Raw genomic sequence first — 21,660 nt, forward strand, 5'->3', positions numbered from 1 at the left:
AGAAGACCTCAGACCTCCCAAAAGGCAAGACACTCCCCACGTACCTGGGTAGGGCAAAAGAAAAAAGGAAAAAACAGAGACAAAAGAATAGGGACGGGTCCTGCACCAGCGGGAGGGAGCTGTGAAGGAGGAAAAGTTTCCACACACTAGGAAGCCCCTTCGCGGGCGGAGACTGCGGGAGGCGGAGGGGGGAGCTTCGAAGCCGCGGAGGAGAGCGCAGCAACGGGTGCGGAGGGCAAAGCGGAGAGATTCCCGCACAGAGGATCAGGGCCTACCGGCACTCACCAGCCCGAGAGGCTTGTCTACTCACCCGCCGGGGCGGGAGGGGCTGCGAGCTGAGGCTCGGGCTTCGGTCGGAGCGCAGGGAGAGGACTCGGGTTGGCGGCGTGAACACAGCCTGCAGGGGGTTAGTGCACCACGGCTAGCTGGGAGGGAGTCCGGGGAAAAGTCTGGACCTGCCGAAGAGGCAAGAGGCTTTTTCTTCCCTCTTTGTTTCCTGGTGCGCGAGGAGAGGGGATTAAGAACGCTGCTTCACGGAGCTCCAGAGACGGGCGCGAGCCGCGGCTAAAAGCGCGGACCCCAGAGACGGGCATGAGACGCTAAGGCTGCTGCTGCCGCCACCAAGAAGCCTGAGTGTGAGCACAGGTCACTATCAACACCCCCTTTCCAGGGAGCCTGTGCAGCCCGCCACTGCCAGGGTCCCGGGATCCAGGGACAACTTGGGAGAATGGGAGAACGCACGGCGCGCCTCAGGCTGGTGCGACGTCACGACGGCCTCCGTGCTCCTCCCTCCCCGCCGGCCTGAGTGAGCCGAAGCCCCTGAATCAGCGGCTCCTTTAACCTCGTCCTGTCTGAGCGAAGAACAGACGCCCTCCGGCGACCTACACGCAGAGGCGGGGCCAAATCCAAACCTGAGGCCCTGGGAGCTGTGAGAACAAAGAAGAGAAAGGGAAATCTCTCCCAGCAGCCTCAGAAGCAGCGGATTAAAGCTCCACAATCAACCTGATGTACCTGCATCTGTGGAATACCTGAATAGACAACAAATCATCCCAAATTGAGGAGGTGAACTTTGAGAGCAAGATTTATGATTTTTTCCCCTTTTCCTCTTTTTGTGAGTGTGTATGTGTATGCTTCTGTGTGAGATTTTGTCTGTATAGCTTTGCTTCCACCATTTGTCCTAGGGTTCTATCCGTCCGTTTTTCTTTTCCTCAATAATTATTTTTTTATTTTAATAACTTTATTATATTTTATCTTACTTTATTTTACTTTATCTTCTTTCTTTCTTTCTTTTTTTCCTTCCTTCCCTCCTTCCTTCCTTCCTTCCTCCCTCCCTCCCTCCTTCCCTCCCTCCCTCCCTTCTTTCTTTCTTTCTACTTCTACTCATTCTTTCTTTCTACTTTTTCTCCCTTTTATTCTGAGCCGTGTGGATGAAAGGCTCTTGGTGCTGTAGCCAGGAGTCAGTGCTGTGTCTCTGAGGTAGGAGAGCCAACTTCAGGACACTGGTCCACAAGAGACCTCCCAGCTCCACATAATATCAAACGGTGAAAATCTCCCAGAGAGCTCCGTCTCAACACCAGCAGCCAGCTTCACGCAACGACCAGAAAGCTACAGTACTGGACATCCTATGCCAAGCAACTAGCAAGACAGGAACACAACACCACCCATTAGCAGAGAGGCTGCCTAAAATCATAAGTCCACAGACACCCCAAAACACACCACCAGATGTGGACCTGCCCACCAGAAAGACAAGATCCAGCCTCATCCACCACAACACAGGCACTAGTCGTCTCCACCGGGAAGCCTACACAACCCACTGAACCAACATTAGCCACTGGGAACAGACACCAAAAACAATGGGAACTACAAACCTGCAGCCTGCAAAAAGGAGACTCCAAACACAGTAAGATAAGCAAAATGAGAAAACAGAAAAACACACAGCAGATGAAGGAGCAAGATAAAAACCCACCAGACCTAACAAATGAAGAGGAAATAGGCAGTCTATCTGAAAAAGAATTCAGAATAATGATAGTAAAAATGATCCAAAATCTTGGAAATAGAATGGACAAAATGCAAGAAACATTTAACAAGGACCTAGAAGAACTAAAGATGAAACAAGCAACGATGAACAACACAATAAATGAGATTAAAAATACTCTAGAAGGGATCAATAGCAGAATAACTGAGGCAGAAGAACGGATAAGTGACCTGGAAGATAAAATAGTGGAAATAACTACTGCAGAGCAAAATAAAGAAAAAAGAATGAAAAGAACTGAGGACAGTCTCAGAGACCTCTGGGATAACATTAAACGCACCAACATTCGAATTATAGGGGTTCCAGAAGAAGAAGAGAAAAAGAAAGGGACTGAGAAAATATTTGAAGAGATTATAGTTGAAAACTTCCCTAATATGGGAAAGGAAATACTTAATCAAGTCCAGGAAGCATAGAGAGTCCCATACAGTATAAATCCAAGGAGAAATACACCAAGACACATATTAATCAAACTGTCAAAAATTAAATACAAAGAAAACATATTAAAAGCAGCAAGGGAAAAACAACAAATAACATACAAGGGAATCCCCATAAGGTTAACAGCTGATCTTTCAGCAGAAACTCTGCAAGCCAGAAGGGAGTGGCAGGACATATTTAAAGTGATGAAGGAGAAAAACCTGCAACCAAGATTACTCTACCCAGCAAGGATCTCATTCAGATTTGATGGAGAAATTAAAACCTTTACAGACAAGCAAAAGCTGAGAGAGTTCAGCACCACCAAACCAGCTCTACAACAACTGCTAAAGGAACTTCTCTAGGCAAGAAACACAAGAGAAGGAAAAGACCTACAATAATGAACCCAAAACAATTAAGAAAATGGTAATAGGAACATACATATCGATAATTACCTTAAATGTAAATGGACTAAATGCTCCCACCAAAAGACACAGATTGGCTGAATGGATACAAAAAGAAGACCCATATATTTGCTGTCTACAAGAGACCCACTTCAGACCTAGAGACACATACAGACTGAAAGTAAGGGGATGGAAAGAGATATTTCATGCAAATGGAAACCAAAAGAAAGCTGGAGTAGCAATTCTCATATCAGACAAAATAGACTTTAAAATAAAGACTATTAGAAGAGACAGAGAAGTACACTACATAATGATCAAGGTATCGATCCAAGAGGAAGATATAACAATTGTAAATATTTATGCACCCAACATAGGAGCACCTCAATACATAAGGCAAATACTAACAGCCATAAAAGGGGAAATTGACAGTAATACATTCATAGTAGGGGACTTTAACACCCCACTTTCACCAATGGACAGATCATCCAAAATGAAAATAAATAAGGAAACACAAGCTTTAAATGATACATTAAACAAGGTGGACTTAATTGATATTTATAGGACATTCCATCCAAAAACAACAGAATACACATTTTTCTCAAGTGCTCATGGAACATTCTCCAGGATAGATCATATCTTGGGTCACAAGTCAAGCCTTGGTAAATTTAAGAAAATTGAAATTGTTTCAAATATCTTTTCCGACCACAACGCTATGAGACTAGATATCAATTACAGGAAAAGATCTGTAAAAAATACAAACACATGGAGGCTAAACAATACACTACTTAATAACGAAGTGATCACTGAAGAAATCAAAGAGGAAATCAAAAAAATACCTAGAAACAAATGACAATGGAGCCACAACGACCCAAAATCTATGGGAGGCAGCAAAAGCAGTTCTAAGAGGGAAGTTTATAGCAATACAGTCCTACCTTAAGAAACAGGAAACCTCTCGAATAAACAACCTAACCTTGCACCTAAAGCAATTAGAGAAAGAAGAACAAAAAAACCCCAAAGTTAGCAGAAGGAAAGAAATCATAAAAATCCGATCAGAAATAAATGAAAAAGAAATGAAGGAAATGATAGCAAAGATCAATAAAACTAAAAGCTGGTTCTTTGAGAAGATAAACAAAATTGATAAACCATTAGCCAGACTCATCAAGAAAAAAAGGGAGAAGACTCAAATCAATAGAATTAGAAAGGAAAAAGGAGAAGTAACAACTGACACTGCAGAAATACAAAAGATCATCAGAGATTACAAGCAACTCTATGACAATAAAATGGACAACCTGGAAGAAATGGACAAATTCTTAGAAATGCACAACATGCCAAGACTGAATCAGGAAGAAATAGAAAATATGAACAGACTGATCACAAGCACTGAAATTGAAACTGTGATTAAAAATCTTCCAACAAACAAAAGCCCAGGACCAGATGGCTTCACAGGTGAATTCTATCAAACATTTAGAGAAGAGCTAACACCTATCCTTCTCAAACTCTTCCAAAATATAGCAGAGGGAGGAACACTCCCAAACACATTCTACGAGGCCACCATCACCTTGATACCAAAACCAGACAAGGATGTTGCAAAGAAAAAAACTCCAGGCCAATATCACTGATGAACATAGATGCAAAAATCCTCAACAAAATACTAGCAAACAGAATCCAACAGCACATTAAAAGGATCATACCCCATGATCAAGTGGGGTTTATTCCAGGAATGCAAAGATTCTTCAATATACGCAAAACAATCAATGTGATAAACCATATTAATAAATTGAAGGAGAAAAACCATATGATCATCTCAATAGATGCAGAGAAAGCTTTCGACAAAATTCAACACCCATTTATGATAAAAACCCTGCAGAAAGTAGGCACAGAGGGAACTTTCCTCAACATAATAAAGGCCATATATGACAAACCCACGGCCAACATCATCCTCAATGGTGAAAAACTGAAAGCATTTCCACTAAGATCAGGAACAAGACAAGGTTGCCCACTCTCACCACTCTTACTCAACATAGTTTTGAAGGAAAAAGCAATATTTGCTTAAATTTTGGATATGAGTTGTGAAAGAAAAAGAGCAAGAAAACTCTAACTTTTCAGCTTAAGCAATGGAATGGATGGTCATATTACTGAAAAGAGTAACATGAAAGAAACTGCTTGGATAAATCAACATTTCTGTTCGGGCTAAATTAAGTTTGAGACGTCTATTAGACATCCAATAGGCAGTTGAATAAAACAGACTTCAGAGGAGAGGCTGGAACTAAAATATAATTTTTTGAAGGCATCAGTGTATAGATATTTAAAGCCACAAAACTGGACGAGAGCAGGTAGAGAGTGAGTGTAGACAGACAACAGGAGAGGTCGAAGGACTGAAGCCCAGCACACTCCAACACCTAGATAGGAGGAGGACCCCCAAGGAGATGAGGACAAAGAAGCCTGCGAGGCAGGAGAACAACCGAAAGACAGCAGTATCCCAGAAGCCAAGTGGAGAAAGAATTTCAGGAATTAAAGGGAGGTCAGCTGTGTCAAAGGCTACTGATGGGTCATTGGGATGAAGACTTGAGAATTGACCATTGGATTCAACAACATGGAAGTCACCAATGACCTTGACAAAGGTGGTTTTATAAGTCTGTGAAAAGGAACATTTGGACGCTTGGAAACTCTTAGAGGAAAATATAAATGCATATCATTATTACTTTGGGGAAGGGAAGAATTTCTTCTATGAGACATAAAAAAATAAACTATGAGAGACAATGTTGATATATTTGAATACAGATTAAAGCTTAAAATTTCTACACACAAAAAATGCCATAAAGACAATTAAAAATCAAGTCACCAACTGAGAGAAGATACTTGAATACACATAACTGTCAAACGATTGCACCAATTAATAAAAGCAATAGTAACAGCTAACATATACAGAAGGCTTATCTGCTAATCATGGTTCAACATATTTTACATGTATTAACTTATTAATGTCTAGAACAATCTTTCTCTACTAGGGTCCTGTGAGAGAAATAAGCCCTATAAAACATAATTTGAATGGTCATTTTTTTTTCTCAGTTCTCCCAAGAATGGAATATAGATAGTACTAGTCTAGATGCATTGTAGAAAAGCTAACTCATTGCATACAGTGTATCCTTTAAAGCATCTGTTATCAAATAATTTGCTCTCAAGACCCCTTTATATTCTTTAAAAATATTGAGTATCTCAAAGAATTTTTGTTTATGTGGGTTATATCTATCAATATTTACCATATTCAAAATTAAAACTGAGAAAATTTTTAATATATATTTACTTAAAATAATAGCAACTTGGGACTTCCCTGGCGGTCCAATGGTTACGACTCCGTATTTCCACTGAAGGAAACGTGGGTTCAAACCCTGGTCGAGGAACTAAGATCTCACATGCCACAGGGCGTGGCCTAAAAAAAAAGTTACTTCAAAATAAAAAGTTTAAAGATTTTTAAGCAAAATAAAATTAAAACCCAGGGGCTTCCCTGGTGGCGCAGTGGTTGAGAGTCCGCCTGCTGATGCAGGGGACACGGGTTCGTGCCCGGGTCCGGGAAGATCCCACATGCCGCAGAGCGGCTAGGCCTGTGAGCCATGGCCGCTGAGCCTGTGCGTCCGGAGCCTGTGCTCCGCAACGGGAGAGGCCACAACAGTGCGAGGCCCGCGTACCACAAAAAAAAAATAAAATAAAAAAAATAAAACCCATTGGTTTATTTTGCACTTTGAATGGATCTTTTACTCATGTGTGGTTTTGCAACATTCCTCATTGGTCCTTGGAAAATATTGGTTCACTGAATCAAGCAGATCTTCCAAATTTATGATATTATAAAATAAAATACCTATTTTATTTTATAATATCATAAAACTGTTTGTTAATATTACTATGAACCTCAGAGAAAAGCCTTTATGTATTGGGAATCTAATAAGTTCATTGTAGCTGATACAAGTTTTCCAAAAATTCTAATTTTTGCTTGAAACCTGGAATTTTATCACTGGAATAAATTTTATCCATTGTTTTCCTTGAAGTGACAGATTCACTTTATTCATCTGCAAATACCCAAGTCTGAAAAAAGACATAGTTTGTCAGTCTTCTTTCAAGTAAAAATGGCATTCCATGAGTAAAGAGGCTAGTTCAGCACATAACTCAAAAAATCACACAGTGCCTTTCCTCAAGACACCCATCATACTTCAGAAATGCTTTATGCATCCTTCCATTTTGTCATACAATAAAATGAATAAGGTTTACTGTTTCATCAAGCAGTGAAACCATCATTAATTTTACTGTGAGTGTATGATGATGAAAAAATACAGTCATTTCACTCCTACAAGACTGGAAAGAATAAAAAAGTGTGATGACAAATTCTGATTGTTGAAAAGGATATGGAGCAATGATAATTCTTATAAATTGTTGATGGCTGAAGGCACTGATACAACCACTTTGAAGATATTTGGCAAATATTTAGTGAAGTTGAACATGCTACTCATTTTTACCAAGGAATAGCACTTCCAAGTACACACGTTGCCCAGAGAAACCTGAACAAGAAGGTTCATGGAAACATTGTCCAAAATATTAAAAATCAGGAACAACATAAATGACTAATCAAGGAAAACAGATAAATAAATTATCGTATGTTCTTATAATGCAGTACTCTATAGCAAGAAAAATAAATAGGTTTGAACAACACAAACATATCTCCTTAAAAAATGCAGAACCAATAAATTAAGTTAAATTCAGATTGCATACAGTATAATGTCATTCATATAATGATTAAGCAACCTATTGCTTACAAAATATATATTAAAGTATGGAAAAGATATAAGGATGATACATGTTGAATTTATAATAGGCTTGCTTATGGGGAAGGAGATGGGGAGTGAAATTTTAGAAAGGCATTAAAATGGGTCTCAACTGTATATGACGTACTTAAATAAAAACAAAGAAGGCACTAAGTTAACACTTAATAAAGACATTATGGGTCCATAAGTACTTATTATATTATTTTCCATTTTACCTATATGTTTAAATATTTTATAATGAGATATTTTATAAGCTTTATTTTTAAAAAAAGATGTGGGACTTCCCTGGTAGTCCAGTGGTTAAGACTCCGCACTCCCAATGCAGGGGGCCCGGGTTCGATCCCTGGTCAGGGAACTAGATCCTGCATGCATGCTGTGACTAAGACCCGGCACAGCCAAATAAAATAAATAAATATTTTTTAAAATATGAAATAAAATTTTTTAAAAAGATGTAACATGAATAAACTAAGTTCTCAATCTAAGACATAAAAAGAAGAACAATAAAATAAAAGCAGGAGAAAGTAATTAATGAAAAAACTAATATTAGTGAATGCAAAGCATATACATTATAAATACAACCAAACATTTGTTCTTTGAAAAGTGTAATAAAGTAAGAAACCACCTAGCATGCTTAAATTAAGTTAAAACATATATATATGTTATATGTCATATATATGTTTATATATATATATGGAATGTGTATACAGTATATATAATATATATGGCATTAGGAATAAGAAGACAATGTAAAACAAGAACTGATTAAAAGAGAATATCATGTGCTATTCTGTGTTAACAAATTTGAAAATATAGATATAGGTATAAATCTTCATGACCTTAAATTAGACAATGGTTTCTTAGATATGATACCAAAAGCACAAACAACAAAGAAAATATATATCAATACAATTTGGACTTCATCAAAATTTGAAATTTAAAACTTTTGTGTTTCAAAGGATGCCATCAAGAAAGTAAAAGGGCAATCCAAAGAGTGGGAGTAAATATTTACAGATCATATATCTGATAAGGAACTTGTGCCCGGAGTGTATAAAAATTCTTACAGCTCAATAATAAAAAGACAACCCGGTCTAAAAATGGGCAAAGGCTCTAAATATACATTTCTCCAAAGAAGATATATAGATGTCCAATAAGCACAAGAAAAGATGCTCAAAATCTTTACTCATCAGCAAAATGCAAATCAAAACCACAATGACATAACACTTCACATCTCCCAGGATGGATTTAACCAAAAACATAGATAATAACAAGTACTGGTGAGAATGTGGAGAAATTGGACCTCTCATACGCTGCTGGTGGGAAGGTAAAATGGTGCGACTGCTTTGGAAGACAATCTGCCAATTCTTCAAGTTATTAAACATAAAGTTATCAAATGATCCAGCAATGCCACTCGTAGGTACACACCCAATAGAAATGAAAACATACATCCACACAAAAATTTGTACGTGAATGTTTATAGAAGCATTATTCATAATAGCCAAAAGTGAAAACAACCCAAATGTCCATTAAGAGATAAATGGACAAACAAAATGTGGTACATCCATATAATGGAATATTATTTGGCCATAAAAAAAGAATGATACTGATACATGCTACATTGTGGATGGACCTTGAAAACATTATGCTAAGTGTAAGAAGCCAGCCACAAAAGTCCAATACTTTATTATTCCACTCATATGAAAGTCCAGAATAGGGAAATCCATAGAGACATAAAGTAGATGAGCAGCGGACTTCCCTGGTGGCGCAGTGGTTAAGAATCCATCTGCCAATGCAGGGGACATGGGTTCGATCCCTGGTCCAGGAAGATCCCATATGCCACGGAGCAACTAAGCCTGCGTGCCACAGCTACTGAAGCCCGCGTGCCACAACTACTGAAGCCTGCACGCCTACAGCCCGTGCTCCGCAACAAGAGAAGCCACCATAATGAGAAGCTCGCGCATCGCAACAAAGAGTAGCCCTCGCTTGACGCAACTAGAGAAAGCCCACTCGAAGCAATGAAGACCCAGTGCAGAAAAAAAAAAAAAGTAGATTAGTGGTCGCTAAGGGCTGGAGCAGGGAGAAAGGGGTCTGGCAGCTACTAGTCAAGGTGTATGGGTTTTCTTGAGGTGATGAAAATATTCCAAAATTGACTGGTGATGGCTGCACATCTCTGTGAATATATTAAAAACCATTTAGTTGCACACATTAAATGGGTGACTTGTGTACACTTTAAGTGGGTGACTTGTATGGTATATGAATTATATCTCAATAAAGCTGTTTGTGACAACAAAAACTCTCCTGGTAATTTATATGATAAGGTAATTTATAGGGAAAAAAATCAGTTAGGGTATAGGGGTCTAAATAACACAGTGACCAACTTAACCTAACTGACGTCTATAGAACGCTCCACACTGCAGCAGAATACTTTCTTTATCAAGTGCACACAGAAACAAGGTTGACTACATTCTCAGCCATTCAATTTCAGATGTTTGAAATCAGTTATGGTATGTATTGAGAACCCGACCGTGGTGGCCAGACAATAAGCACATCTGTGAGATGATAGGATAAAAATAAATGCTCCCTGAGGTCCTGTCATTTTGAAAGGACATGAGGGAAACAGGTGTGGAAATGTACCCAAAGAATTTAAACCCCAAAGTTGAATGCAAAATCTGGTTCCAAATGCAAGAATCCTAGGAAGCTTTGCTAGTTTTTACGTGAGAAAAACCTTGAAAGCAGCGATGCTACTAGCCACTGGGAGAGATAACAGAGGGGCAGGCAGCCGCCTGCAACCTGCTGCTTCAGCCCAGCTCCCCTTAGTGGGGCTGAGACCTGGCGTCAGGTTACAGGGAGTCAGGAGATAACCAGCTGGTGGCCTTTCTCAGAAACTGCCCCTGCTGACCTCCAGGTGCAAAGGGAAGCAGTGAGGTGGACAGTTAGGGAAGGAGGGAGGTGGCAGGCATGATCACCCCTGAAGCAAGGGGAGGAAATTACACCTGGGCAGCTCAGCCCAGCATCCCCAGCTGGGGCCTTGCAACAGGCAGGAGAAGGGCTTCCCTCCAGCCAGAGCTGAGCAAAACTCCATCTGTTTAAAGAGCCCATGGGCTGTAGAAAACAAACATGGTTACCAGGGGGGAAAGGGGGAGAGGAATAAATTGGGAGATTGGGATTGACATATACACACTACTATATATAAAATAGGTAACTAATAAGGACCTACTGTATAGCACAGGGAACTCTACTCAATACTCTGTGATGACCTATATGGGAAAAGAATCTAAAAAAGAGTGGATATAAGTATAACTGATTCACTTCGCTGCACACCTGAAACTAACACAACATTGTAAACCATCCATACTCCAATAAAAATTTAAAAAATAATAATAATACACAGCCCATGGGCTTTTGGCAGCAGCCAGGAGAAAGTTGCAGGGACAGGAGAACCCCATCCCCGTGGGCCCAAGCTCCTCGGGAACCTGCAGAAAATCTGTCCCTCCACAGCCATGCAGGAGAGAGAGTATCTCTTTCTCTGGATCCCCATCAACATTACTACTAGCAAACTTCTTTAACTTTTGCTAGTATTATTGTTTTAATTTGCAGTGACGTACTGATAGTTCGCTAGTGAGGATGAACACCTTTCCACATGGTCATTGTGACTCGAAGTTGCACTCCTGTGAATGGCTTGTTCATGTCTATTCCCCACTTTTCTACTGTTTGTCTTCTGCTAACTGACTTAGGAAGTTTCTTTATTCTCTGGATACAAGTCCTTTGCCTGTTATAAATGTTGCAGATATTTTTCTCTCATTTACCTCCTGCTTTGTTCTCTTTTTAAACTCCGTTCGGTGTCTTTTATCAAGAAGATTTTTAAAATCTAGTCATATTTATCTTTATTTTTCCTTTTATTTTTATTGCTGTATCTTATTTTAAGGACACCTTCGCTCTCCTCACTATTCTCTCATATTTTCTTTGATTACTTCTATGATTTTGTTTTTGCTTTTTCTGCACTGGTCTTTAATCACCTGGAATATGTCATTTCACCATGGGAGCAGCTGTGAGGAGGAGGAAGATGTGTGCACTGCAGTGGGGGGAACTGGAGCCCCAGCAGGCCTGGACCCGATTCTAACTCCACCTCGACTCAAACGGAGATAATAACATATTTCATTAATTTGAAGACACACACCTTAACATTTCTGAAACCAGGATGTATCTTACAAACAATGGTGTATCATGGTTTAATTTACAGCTTTCTTAGTAATATATAAAAATAGTGTGTCTTTCAAGCTATGGCATCTTAGATTTCATGAAATACAAAGGACCCAACCTCAGGTCCCTAAGGGGGTGGGATAAACAGGCACTTAAAGGGCCCAGGACAGGTCAGACACACAGGAGGCAAGGCGTTCCATCTGGGTGAGTTCTCCTTCATTCCAAAGAATGCAGCTGCTCTGAGGCTTCATTCTTCCTGCAGCCCTGGCCCTTCCCCCTTAGCTTCCAGAACCTGAGCCTTCTCTCTGGGAACCTCTCCAGGCTCCCCTACCAAAGACCTTCAGCTGGACAAGGCCACACCTTCAGTTCTCTCCTTCTAGATACAGGATGCTCAGAGCTGACAGTTAAGGGCTCCACATAAGGCTGATCTCCCTCCAGAGCCAAGAAAACTGCACTCTCACCCCTGGGGACACCCACACCTGCTGGGCACCAAGAGCCCCACATGCTCTCATGGCAGCTTCTGCCTGGCTCCTCCCACTGCCTGCCTGGTGAGTCTGGGGCTTTGCAGCTTCTGCAAATGCCGGCACTGGAGATGGGGAGCCGTGGATGCTGGCAGAGCTGCCTCGGCCAGAACCACAGCGCCGGCCGGGGGAAGGCAGGGAGGAAAGGAAGTGAGCTGGTGGGCTGCAGAGGCCCCCAGCCAGGGCCAGCGTGGGAACTTTGCACAGTGGCTCCTTCAGTCTTACAGCCACCCAGAAAGCCCTTCCCTCTTCACGGAAGAAGGAACTGAGCTGCAGGGGAGCAGAGTGACGCCCTCAGCAATGCTGAGACTGTAACACGGAGGACCTCACTCACCAGCACTGCCGCCCCACCCTTCTGTCCACCATATGGAGGCCGAACAGGGCTGAGGAGACAGAAAGTGGGCTCTCCCCCTCAAGGTCAATTCCACACACCTGGGCAGAGCACCAACTGCGTGCCAGGCCCACACTGGGTCTCAGAGTCCAGGCGGGGGTAGTGGTCTGGCCCCTAGCCCCTCTCTCCACGCCCTCAGGGGTCCCACACCCAGCTGCACAGTCACAGCCAGGGTGGTCCCAGGCCACACACTGTGCAATTCCCCACGGACTAGTCCTCCCACCCACCATAATGCCACATCTTTGCTTCACCTGTAGGAAAGGTTATCAGCACCCAAGAACCAAGAGTCTCCTTTTACTGGAGAAACTGAATTTCTTGCAATTTACCCTAAGAAGTAACCACACAAGGAGGAATGATTTGACAGACACGGGAAAAGTCCCATCCCCACCCTCATCCCTGAGACTCCAGAAAAACTGAGGTTGGCCAAGCAGTGGTGGAGCTGGGCCCATAGTCTGGGTCCCATGGGAACATTCAGGAAGAGGCTGCACAGATTCCAAGGGCATCTGCCGCCAGAGGCAGACGGAGGCAGTGAGGAAAGGAAGGAGGTGGACGTGGCTTGGCTCTTATGTGCTCCGCATGGTGGCGGGAGCTTTCCCACTTGTTGAAGAAGCTTGTTGAACCCTGCCAACAACTGCTGGGGAAGGGTTATTATTCCCATTGCACAGGTGATGTTCCAAGGTCAACCCAGTAGACCAAAGATGACAATCCAGGGGACTTGCTTCTATTCCACCAAGCTAGAGATATGTTGAAAATAGCATCAACCCAACCAAAAGGTGGAGAAGTGATCTGTGACACTGTCATTTCCCACCCTTGAGCCCCTCAGGAAATGAGCTAATGGAGCATCCCTTCGGGTGTGGAAGTCTGGAAGAGCAGGCAGGATCTGAGAGCTGCAGTGCCTATCTACAGGTGACGGACACTAGGACACCTCTCTGGGGTCAGCTGGATGGCCTGGTGTCACCACAGATACACTTCTCATGACGTTCCTCTTGCCTGACTCCAGGGCTCTCGCTGGGAAGCTGGCAGCACCCCCATTGCTCATCTGTTGCCTTCACTGGTCCCTCGGACACACACTCAGCCCCAATTTACCAATTATCATGCCACAGGGGACTTTTTACCTCTTGTCTACCTTGCACAGGACTCTGGACACCCTCCTGCACCGCCAGACAGCTCTTTTTCTCTCCCCATCACATATACTCTGTGAAAAAGATCATTCTCCCTCCCCAAAGAATTGTTCTTTGAATATTTGCATATGGACAGGAAACATCTTCTTGACAGAAGGGATGGGACACTACTGGTGGATAATCCGGAACCGTAAGAAAACAGGGGGGCTAGATTCCCCAGCCCCCGCCCCGCATGGCACTGTCCTAGAAGCATTGTTCCACTGTGCCCAGGCCATGAGCAACAGCTCCAAAGAGCTACAGTCCAGAAATCCAGGGCATCCATGCCCCTGATTCCCCAATGTTCCTACACAGTCACCACCCTCTAAGTGGATCTACTGGAAAACTGTTGGAACTAACAGAAAAATTCACAAAGGGAGTTGAAGAAAATCAGCATGCCTACCACCATATGACAGCAAGAACAGGGATGGTGCAGGACACGGCTTCAAATGTGGATTTCCCTTGATGTTTAATAACTTCTGTGTGACATGCTGAGAATCCGAACAGCAAGGGGTGTGCTGCTGGGTTGGCCAAAGCATTCGTACAAAGGGGCAAAGGGGGAATGAAATGTTTCTCACTTTCCCCTCAGAGGGAAAAATGTGGGGTACGAGTAATACAAAGTGGAGCTAGTGTCCAAGTAATTACTGTTATTATGATTTGATTATGAAACCACCATTGGCATAAAAAAATGTCTTGAAAGATAAGTAAACAAAAAAATCTAAAATTCTTGATTATGCTAACAAAATCATGGAGACGGATATTAAAATATCCTTAAGTTTCTCATCTTCAGTAGATAATGTTTCATTCCTGATAAAGGTAAAGAAAATGGGTTCAACTCTATCTTTAAAATAAGTTCTAAACTAACATATGCTATTTAATATACATGTTTCAATAGACTCCCTTAAAACAAAATGGTATCAAAAGGCGGAGTGAGGGGGAAGAAAAGATACAGGGAAATGTACACTAAGTGGATGCAAAGGAAAAAAGTAGCATTGATCAAACTAAAATCTAAGTCAAAATCCTAGCACAAGAAATGAAAAAGAAATGAGTTGTAAGTACGAATGACAAGGTGACAGAATTGCCACTACCTTCATATTATAGATTGTAGTTCAGCTTCTACAATATATCCCAAAACACAAGTATACCGGGATTTTTAGACTTTTACTGAAGATTTTCAAGGTCTAGGGAAGGGGTCACACTGCGCAGCTCACAGTCTTCTACTCAAAAGGGAAATCCTTTGATACCCGTCTCTTCTATCAAGCCCCACTGACACACCACGCATGCAACGGTCTTAGCAGCTCCCTGCCCACAACTGCCCCCCAACCATATCCCTCAGCCTTGTTCCAGACGCTGGGATGGAGGCAAAGCAGCCGCAGCCATGGTGTCACGGCACGTGCAGACTAACGGAGGAGACAGACCATAAACAGGCAAACAGATACATGAAAAAAGAGGAAGATGACGACCACAAAGGCAAATTCACAGAGACAGAAAACACATCAGTGGTTGCCAGGCGCTGGGGGAGGAGAGGATGCAGAGGGACCGTTGAAAGGATACGGGCTTTCCTTCTGGGGTGATGGAAATGATAGAGGTGGTGGTTGCACAACATTTTGAATGTACTAAATGTCACTGGATCGCACGCTTTAAAATGGTTCAAATGGTAAATTTTATGTTGTGTTTTCTTACCGCAAACAAACAACAACAAAAAACACGATACTTTCAGATGTGGTAAGTGCTTTGAAGGGAATCAGGCCAGATGTTGTAAGAGAGAGAGACTGGGGTGGGGTCCTTGAGAGCAGGTAGTTAGTGAAGAGCTCAACATTTAACTGAGAAACGAATGAGGGGGAGGACCCAGCCTCATGAGGATTTGGGAAAAGAGCATTCCACACAGAGGGACCCAAAAGGGTGGAAATCGGGTTGGAAAGTAGGCAGAGGCACCCGAAAAGCATTCGTGTTTCTTTGAGTGCAGTGGACGCCACGGAGGCAGGGAGATGCCTGAGCTAATCAGTGTGTTAAAAGGACACTTTGGCTGCTCTGGGGAGAAAAGTCATAGGACGTGAGCCTGAGGCAGGAGACCACTGAGAACATGGGTGCACCGGGAATGTCTGCAGGCAAGTACTGCTTCCCACGCCCGGAAAGGAAACACACCGAGGCTAGGAGGGCCTGGGCCCAGCGGGCAAGGTTGCCGTGGTTACTGGATGGTTCCCAGGAAACAGAGAGAAGGCAGATGCCCAGTGAGAAGGACTGTGTCACACAGCTTTCATTAGAGCATGGACCAGCCCCACCTGGGCACCCAGTCCAGGGCAGACGCCCAGCGGGAGTGGCTGAGAGCCGAGACAGGATGCTGGATCGGGTGTCTCCCTCCCGCCCCAGGTCAGGGCTGCTTGGAGCGCCACAGGCTGGGCGGGCAGAGAGGGGCGGGCCTAGCAGGTGGGAGGTGCCTCTTGACCCCAGCTGTGGGGAATGGAAGCAGTGAGGGCTGGACAGCTGGACTTAGAGCCCTCCACTGGCTGGACTGGGGCAGGCACGGGGCTGGCTGTGAGGGTGAGAATAAGGCACCTCCGTGAGGCTGCAGGTTTGGTTTGTGGCGTGGCCAGTGTCAGCCACGTTAGAGAAGAAAGCAGGAAGGAGGGTGGGGAAAGAGGTCTTGTTCCCAGGCAGATGACGTCCAGATGGATAAGAAGATGGTTACCGAGGAACCAATTTAACACTGACAGAGACTGCCAATCACAGCAGAGCCAGCAAGACCAGGCAGGGAAGCTTCCTGGGTCACAACAGCAGTAGGAACACATGTGTCCTGAGTCCTGTGTCCCAGGCAACACCCAGCTCCAGCCCCAAAAAGCTGGGATAACTGGGCCAGCCCAGAAGGGGCCAAGGGTTGTAAAGGCTGCAGCTCCTCACACGGGGTGTGGGTTCCTGCGGTGGCAAAAGGGCACGAAAAGGGGAAACAATGTTGAAGGTCATGGTAATGCTGGATGGGCGTGGCTTAAATCTAGCGAGAATGTAATGTGATAACCGCCTTCCCAGAGTCTCAACAAACAACACAAATTCCCACTGGACCTCAAGTGTTGTCAGAAATGTGACAAACAGCAACCATGACGGCAGATGGGAAAACAATGTAAGCTGAGGGTCTGTATCTTCCATGATGCGGCCGAAGACCAGAAGCTTCTCAGCAAAATATAAGGTGAAAACAAAAAGACACACCTGCATGGTCAGGGGAGTGACGTGTGCCCAGCCACGACCGTCATCTTTCACCCCAGCTTACTTCTGTGGACCCCAAATGTGTGTCTCAGGACCAATACAACCCCTGAAGTTCTGTAAAGTGGAATAAGCCCTATCACCAGTGTTTACACCTACCCTCTGCAGGAGAAGCAGAGAAGTTTTCAGGGACAGGGTGCACCTTGCCCTGCTAAGCCCTCAGGTCAGGCCCGCTAGGAGCTGGGAAGTGTCCTCAGAAGAGAGAGGGTGGCAGAGAGGTCTCAGGGGACAAGCAGGACTGGGGAGATGGATGGACAGGAGGAGGTGCAAGGTCATTCCAGTCTGACCGGAACCGAGTAAGCTGTGCTCAGGGATCCCAAGGGGCTGGCACACACATCAGGACACAGCAGATGCTTCCTCAGGACAGATTGGAGGGAGGGAGGCAAAAGCTGGGGAGGAAGTGCCTGTGAAAGGAAGGAAGAGAAAAGATCCAGCCCATGGAGTCTGTCCCCACACACCCTGTCCTGAGCTGCTGTGCGGCTGCATTGCCCCAGGCCACCCTCCTGTCACTCCCGTTGGCATGTTCCCTGGGATCTGATCTGTCTACCCACGGACTCAAGGGCCAAAGCTCTGTCCAGTTCACCAAGGTCAGCGCTTAGTAATGTTGGCTAAGGGACTGAATGAATAAATGAATGAATGAACAAATGAACACATGAACAGATCGTCCATCGAATGGAAGTCCCAAGTTCAGGAGTGAATGAGTAGAAAAACATCAGCCACTGGACCAAGGTCAAAGTCACGGGGGGACATCCCGTCTCCATTCTTAGCAGCTAGGTGACTTTGGATGGAGTGTGTCACCTCTGTGAGCAGTGGCTTCCTCATCTGAGATGGGGTCACAGGGCTATGGGGGCATTCAGTGAGGACAGGCACAGGGTAAATATTAAAGGTCACAGACCAGGTGGAGGGTTGTTGCAACCCTTCATTGTGATCCTAGGACAGGAAGCAGGCACTGTGCACCCCAGGCCCACACTAAGAAGCTCTTCAGCCTCTGGGGCCGCGCCTGCCCCTCAGGGCTTCCCCATCTGCCCAGCTCCACACCAGGACGGAAGCAAAGAGCTGAGATCTGAGCGGGATCCTGATCTGGAATACACACACTCCTCCTCTTATCCATGCTTTATAAATCAGAAAATTAATTATCTGGAAAAGAGTCTTCTGCACCAGAAACCCGAATGAGTTTAATGTATAATTTATACACGAAAATGTAGATGTCAACGTGTGACAAATCACTGTAAAAACATTTTTGCAGTTAAAGCTTTAGGCGTCTGTCCTCCTCACAGAAAAGCCACCTGACAGACAGCATGAGGCCCCAGGGCTCAGGCCGGGTGGGGCAGGAAAGGCAGCCTGTCATTTTCAGTGATGCAGCTGCCAGTGCAGCCCCACCCTTGGCACCAGCCACACGCAGTCACGTCAGAGCTCTCCCTCCTTGGGGTCCTACTGTGTCCTGTTCAAAAGGGGATTCCGCGCTCTGTGCCAGCTCTGTGCTGGACCCAAGGATGGAAGACAGAATGGAGAATGTGCTCACTCCTGTGGCTTTGCGTCCCCTGGGAGAGCCAGGTGAGCAGACAATGCATGACACTGACAGTGTGGCAAGTGCTAGGGCAAAGACGGGTCCTATGTGCCGAGGAGCAAGTACTTCCCTATGCCAGGAGCATCCCCAAGAGACTCCAGGAGGCAGGGGCTAGAACTGAAGGAGTTTGTCAGGAGGACGAAGGCGGGAGAACATTCCCAATGGGAAGACTCACATGTGTAAAGACAGAGGCTAGAGCAAGGTGTCCAGATGGGTGCCAGAGTGGCCTACGGCACATGGCAGGCACTGTCTAGCAGTGAGCCTGGAGTAGAGAGAGGGAGCCAGGTCACCAAGGGGCCTGTATGTCCAGTCCAGAAACAGGACTTTTTCCTGGACTGAAAACTTACAAACAGATCAAGTCTGCACTTCACTCTGGTCAACAGTATGGAGACCAAGAGGAGGGTTGCTGTGGGGAGTGAACGAGAGAGATGAATGGGCTTTGCAAACTGTGAAGTGCAGCATCCACGTAAAGTGCCCTTCCCGGCAGGACCTTGAGTCCCGCAGCAACTCAGCAGCCTGCCTGCGTCAGGTGCGCCGTCACTCACAGGCGCCCCGGCGACGGCCTTGACTGGCACGTCACTGCAGAATAACCACCGGAAACGTGGGTTGAACCCTTGCTTCTTGTCTGCAGTTGCTATCGCCATTGGGGTTGGTCACTCTTAGCGCGGGACATTCCCTGACACCCTCTCTCCAGAGGCCCGCTGGGGCTCCAGCACAACCCAAAGCATCCTCGCACACAAGGACAGGGAGGAGGGGCACGGGCACTGTGCTGGAACCACTATGCCGCACACGCAAGCGAGGGACGGGCGATGTGTCTTTGCTGCACCCTGGCCCTCTGTCCGGAACCACCGGTGAGGTTCAAGAACATGGCCTCGGGCTTCCCTGGTGGCACAGTGGTTGAGAGTCCGCCTGCCGATGCAGGGGACACGGGAGCGGCTGGGCCCGTGAGCCATGGCCGCTGAGCCTGCGCGTCCGGAGCCTGTGCTCCGCAATGGGAGAGGCCACAACAGTGAGAGGCCCGCGTACCGCAAAAAAAAAAAAAAAAAAAAAGAACATGGCTTCTACCCACCAGGCAGTCACCAACAGGGTCTGAGCACAGTCTGAGATCCCAGTGGTGTCTTCCCAGAACCTGGGCCCTCCACAACAAGACAAAGCAAGTCCCTGTGCCCCAATGCCATCAGGGTCCCCAGGCAGTTCCCTGTGCGGCCTTGGAGCCCTACAGACCTAGTCAAAAGATAGACGCCCAGGCTAATGGGAAGGGATGCTCACAGAACAAGGGTTTCAAGCCCCCAGCCCTCATCACACCAGTGCCCATTTTGAAGAACATAGCCTGACATCGATAACTCTTCTACCTCCCGGGAGGCCAGGGGTCAGCCCCTTGGTGACTCCCACCCACATACCTCGCTTGACCTTGGGGGGCCTGAGTCCCTCGAACTGGGCCAGGGCCTCCCAAGCCTCACGCTCCCTCCAGCGTCTCAGCTGCTCCTCTCGCATCTTGTAGAAGAGGATGTGCTTCTGCACATCACTGAGCTCGGCCAGGAGCTCGGGGTCGATGTACATGTCGTGCAGGATCTGCTGCAGCATGGTGCCACCTGGGATGCACACGCCAGGAGGGACACCCCAGGCCGCTCCTCGCCCCTGGCTCCTCACGCCAGGGTCACTCCCAGAGCCTCTTCTGTGTGCAGCACCATCGCTCGGCCTCAGCTCCCGGCCAGCCACGAATTCATCTCCTCTGCTCAGGACAGCCACAGGGATCAGGCAGCAGGAAGCCAAGAGGCAGCCAGGACCTGCAAGGGGGATCCAGCACCAGGAGCTGTCCAGTCCTTCTACTGGGTCACCAAGAGCCACATCCCAGCAGAGCCTGTGTCTTGACCTCCCCTGGGCTCTGGGACAATGGGAGAGTGAAAGCCTCCAGCTCTGCGGGCAAAACCCAGGCCCGGCCCTTCCTGGCCCTGGCAGGTGTCGAGTGATCTGTTCATGGAAGGTAACGATGACACCAGCTATATCAATGACACTGCCCCAGCCAACTGGGAACCGATCTCTCCTCCACAGGTAAGAGGAGGAGGAGGAGGCAGCTTTGCCTATTAATTCCATGTCTTTTGAGCCAACGTCAAACAGGCCAGAGGAGCCAGCCAGGAGCTTCTAGGCTGCCCGGCCTCTCGCTCTACCTGCTCCATCATTGCCAAGCTTCCTCTTTTCCAGGACGTTGGGCTACTGAGGTAATGCTTCTAACACTCGGCCTTGGAGGAGAAAAGAGCTTTCCTTCTTTCTGCGTTGCAGCCAAGGAAGAAAGCAAAATAGAACCAGTAGGGCCACCCGAGGGGCTTGATCATGGAATTCAAGGACATGAAGGAGGCAGACATCCTCTGCCTTCTCCCTATAATGAGGTTCTAAGGCTATGCGTGTGCTGACAGATTAACCCTCAATTTGGGGTCAATTTTCGTTGTTGCTTATCTTTTTGTTGTTTGCAAGTACCTGGAGATGATCACAAACAAAGAATGCAAGTGTGTCTTCTCTGTCGTCTCCATGCCCTGAATGCGAAGCACCCTGGACAGAGCAGGATGTTGCTTTCTGCTTGGAGGGAGCCCACCTGTCTTTGGCCGTGAGGATGGGCAGGCGCTGCTCGTGCTGAGACCCAAAGTTCACCCTACCAGCTGCTCAGAGCTACTTCCAGCTGACCCTGTATTCAAACTGGGGTTCAGAGAAGGTAAGCAACTTGCCTATGGCTACCCACCCTGGGACTCCATCCAACTTTCAAATATGACAACCACTGGGTACTGTGAATCTTTTGATGGTTTGTAGCACTGTGGCCTAGTTGGGCTGGTGACCTTCATGTCCCCTTCCCTCCCCATGAGGACTAAAGGTGGATCAGGCACCCAAAACTGATGGAACCCGGGTGTGAGTGGGCGGT

At 45.8% G+C, this 21,660-nt stretch overlaps 1 protein-coding gene across 2 annotated transcripts in view; it reads right to left on the reverse strand.

The window, feature by feature from the left end:
- SH2D4B (SH2 domain containing 4B) overlaps positions 1-20,539 on the reverse strand; it is a 79,984-nt gene extending 59,445 nt beyond the window's left edge. For both annotated transcript variants that reach the window (XM_060033715.1, XM_060033714.1), the window contains exon 1: positions 20,142-20,539. In XM_060033715.1, the coding sequence (XP_059889698.1) occupies positions 20,142-20,333 (192 nt within the window). In that variant the 5' untranslated portion in view covers positions 20,334-20,539. The remainder of the gene's footprint in view (positions 1-20,141) is intronic.
- Between the last annotated feature and the right edge of the window lie 1,121 nt (positions 20,540-21,660).

This window comes from Delphinus delphis, chromosome 16, assembly GCF_949987515.2.
Source record: "Delphinus delphis chromosome 16, mDelDel1.2, whole genome shotgun sequence".
Lineage (NCBI taxonomy): Eukaryota > Metazoa > Chordata > Mammalia > Artiodactyla > Delphinidae > Delphinus > Delphinus delphis.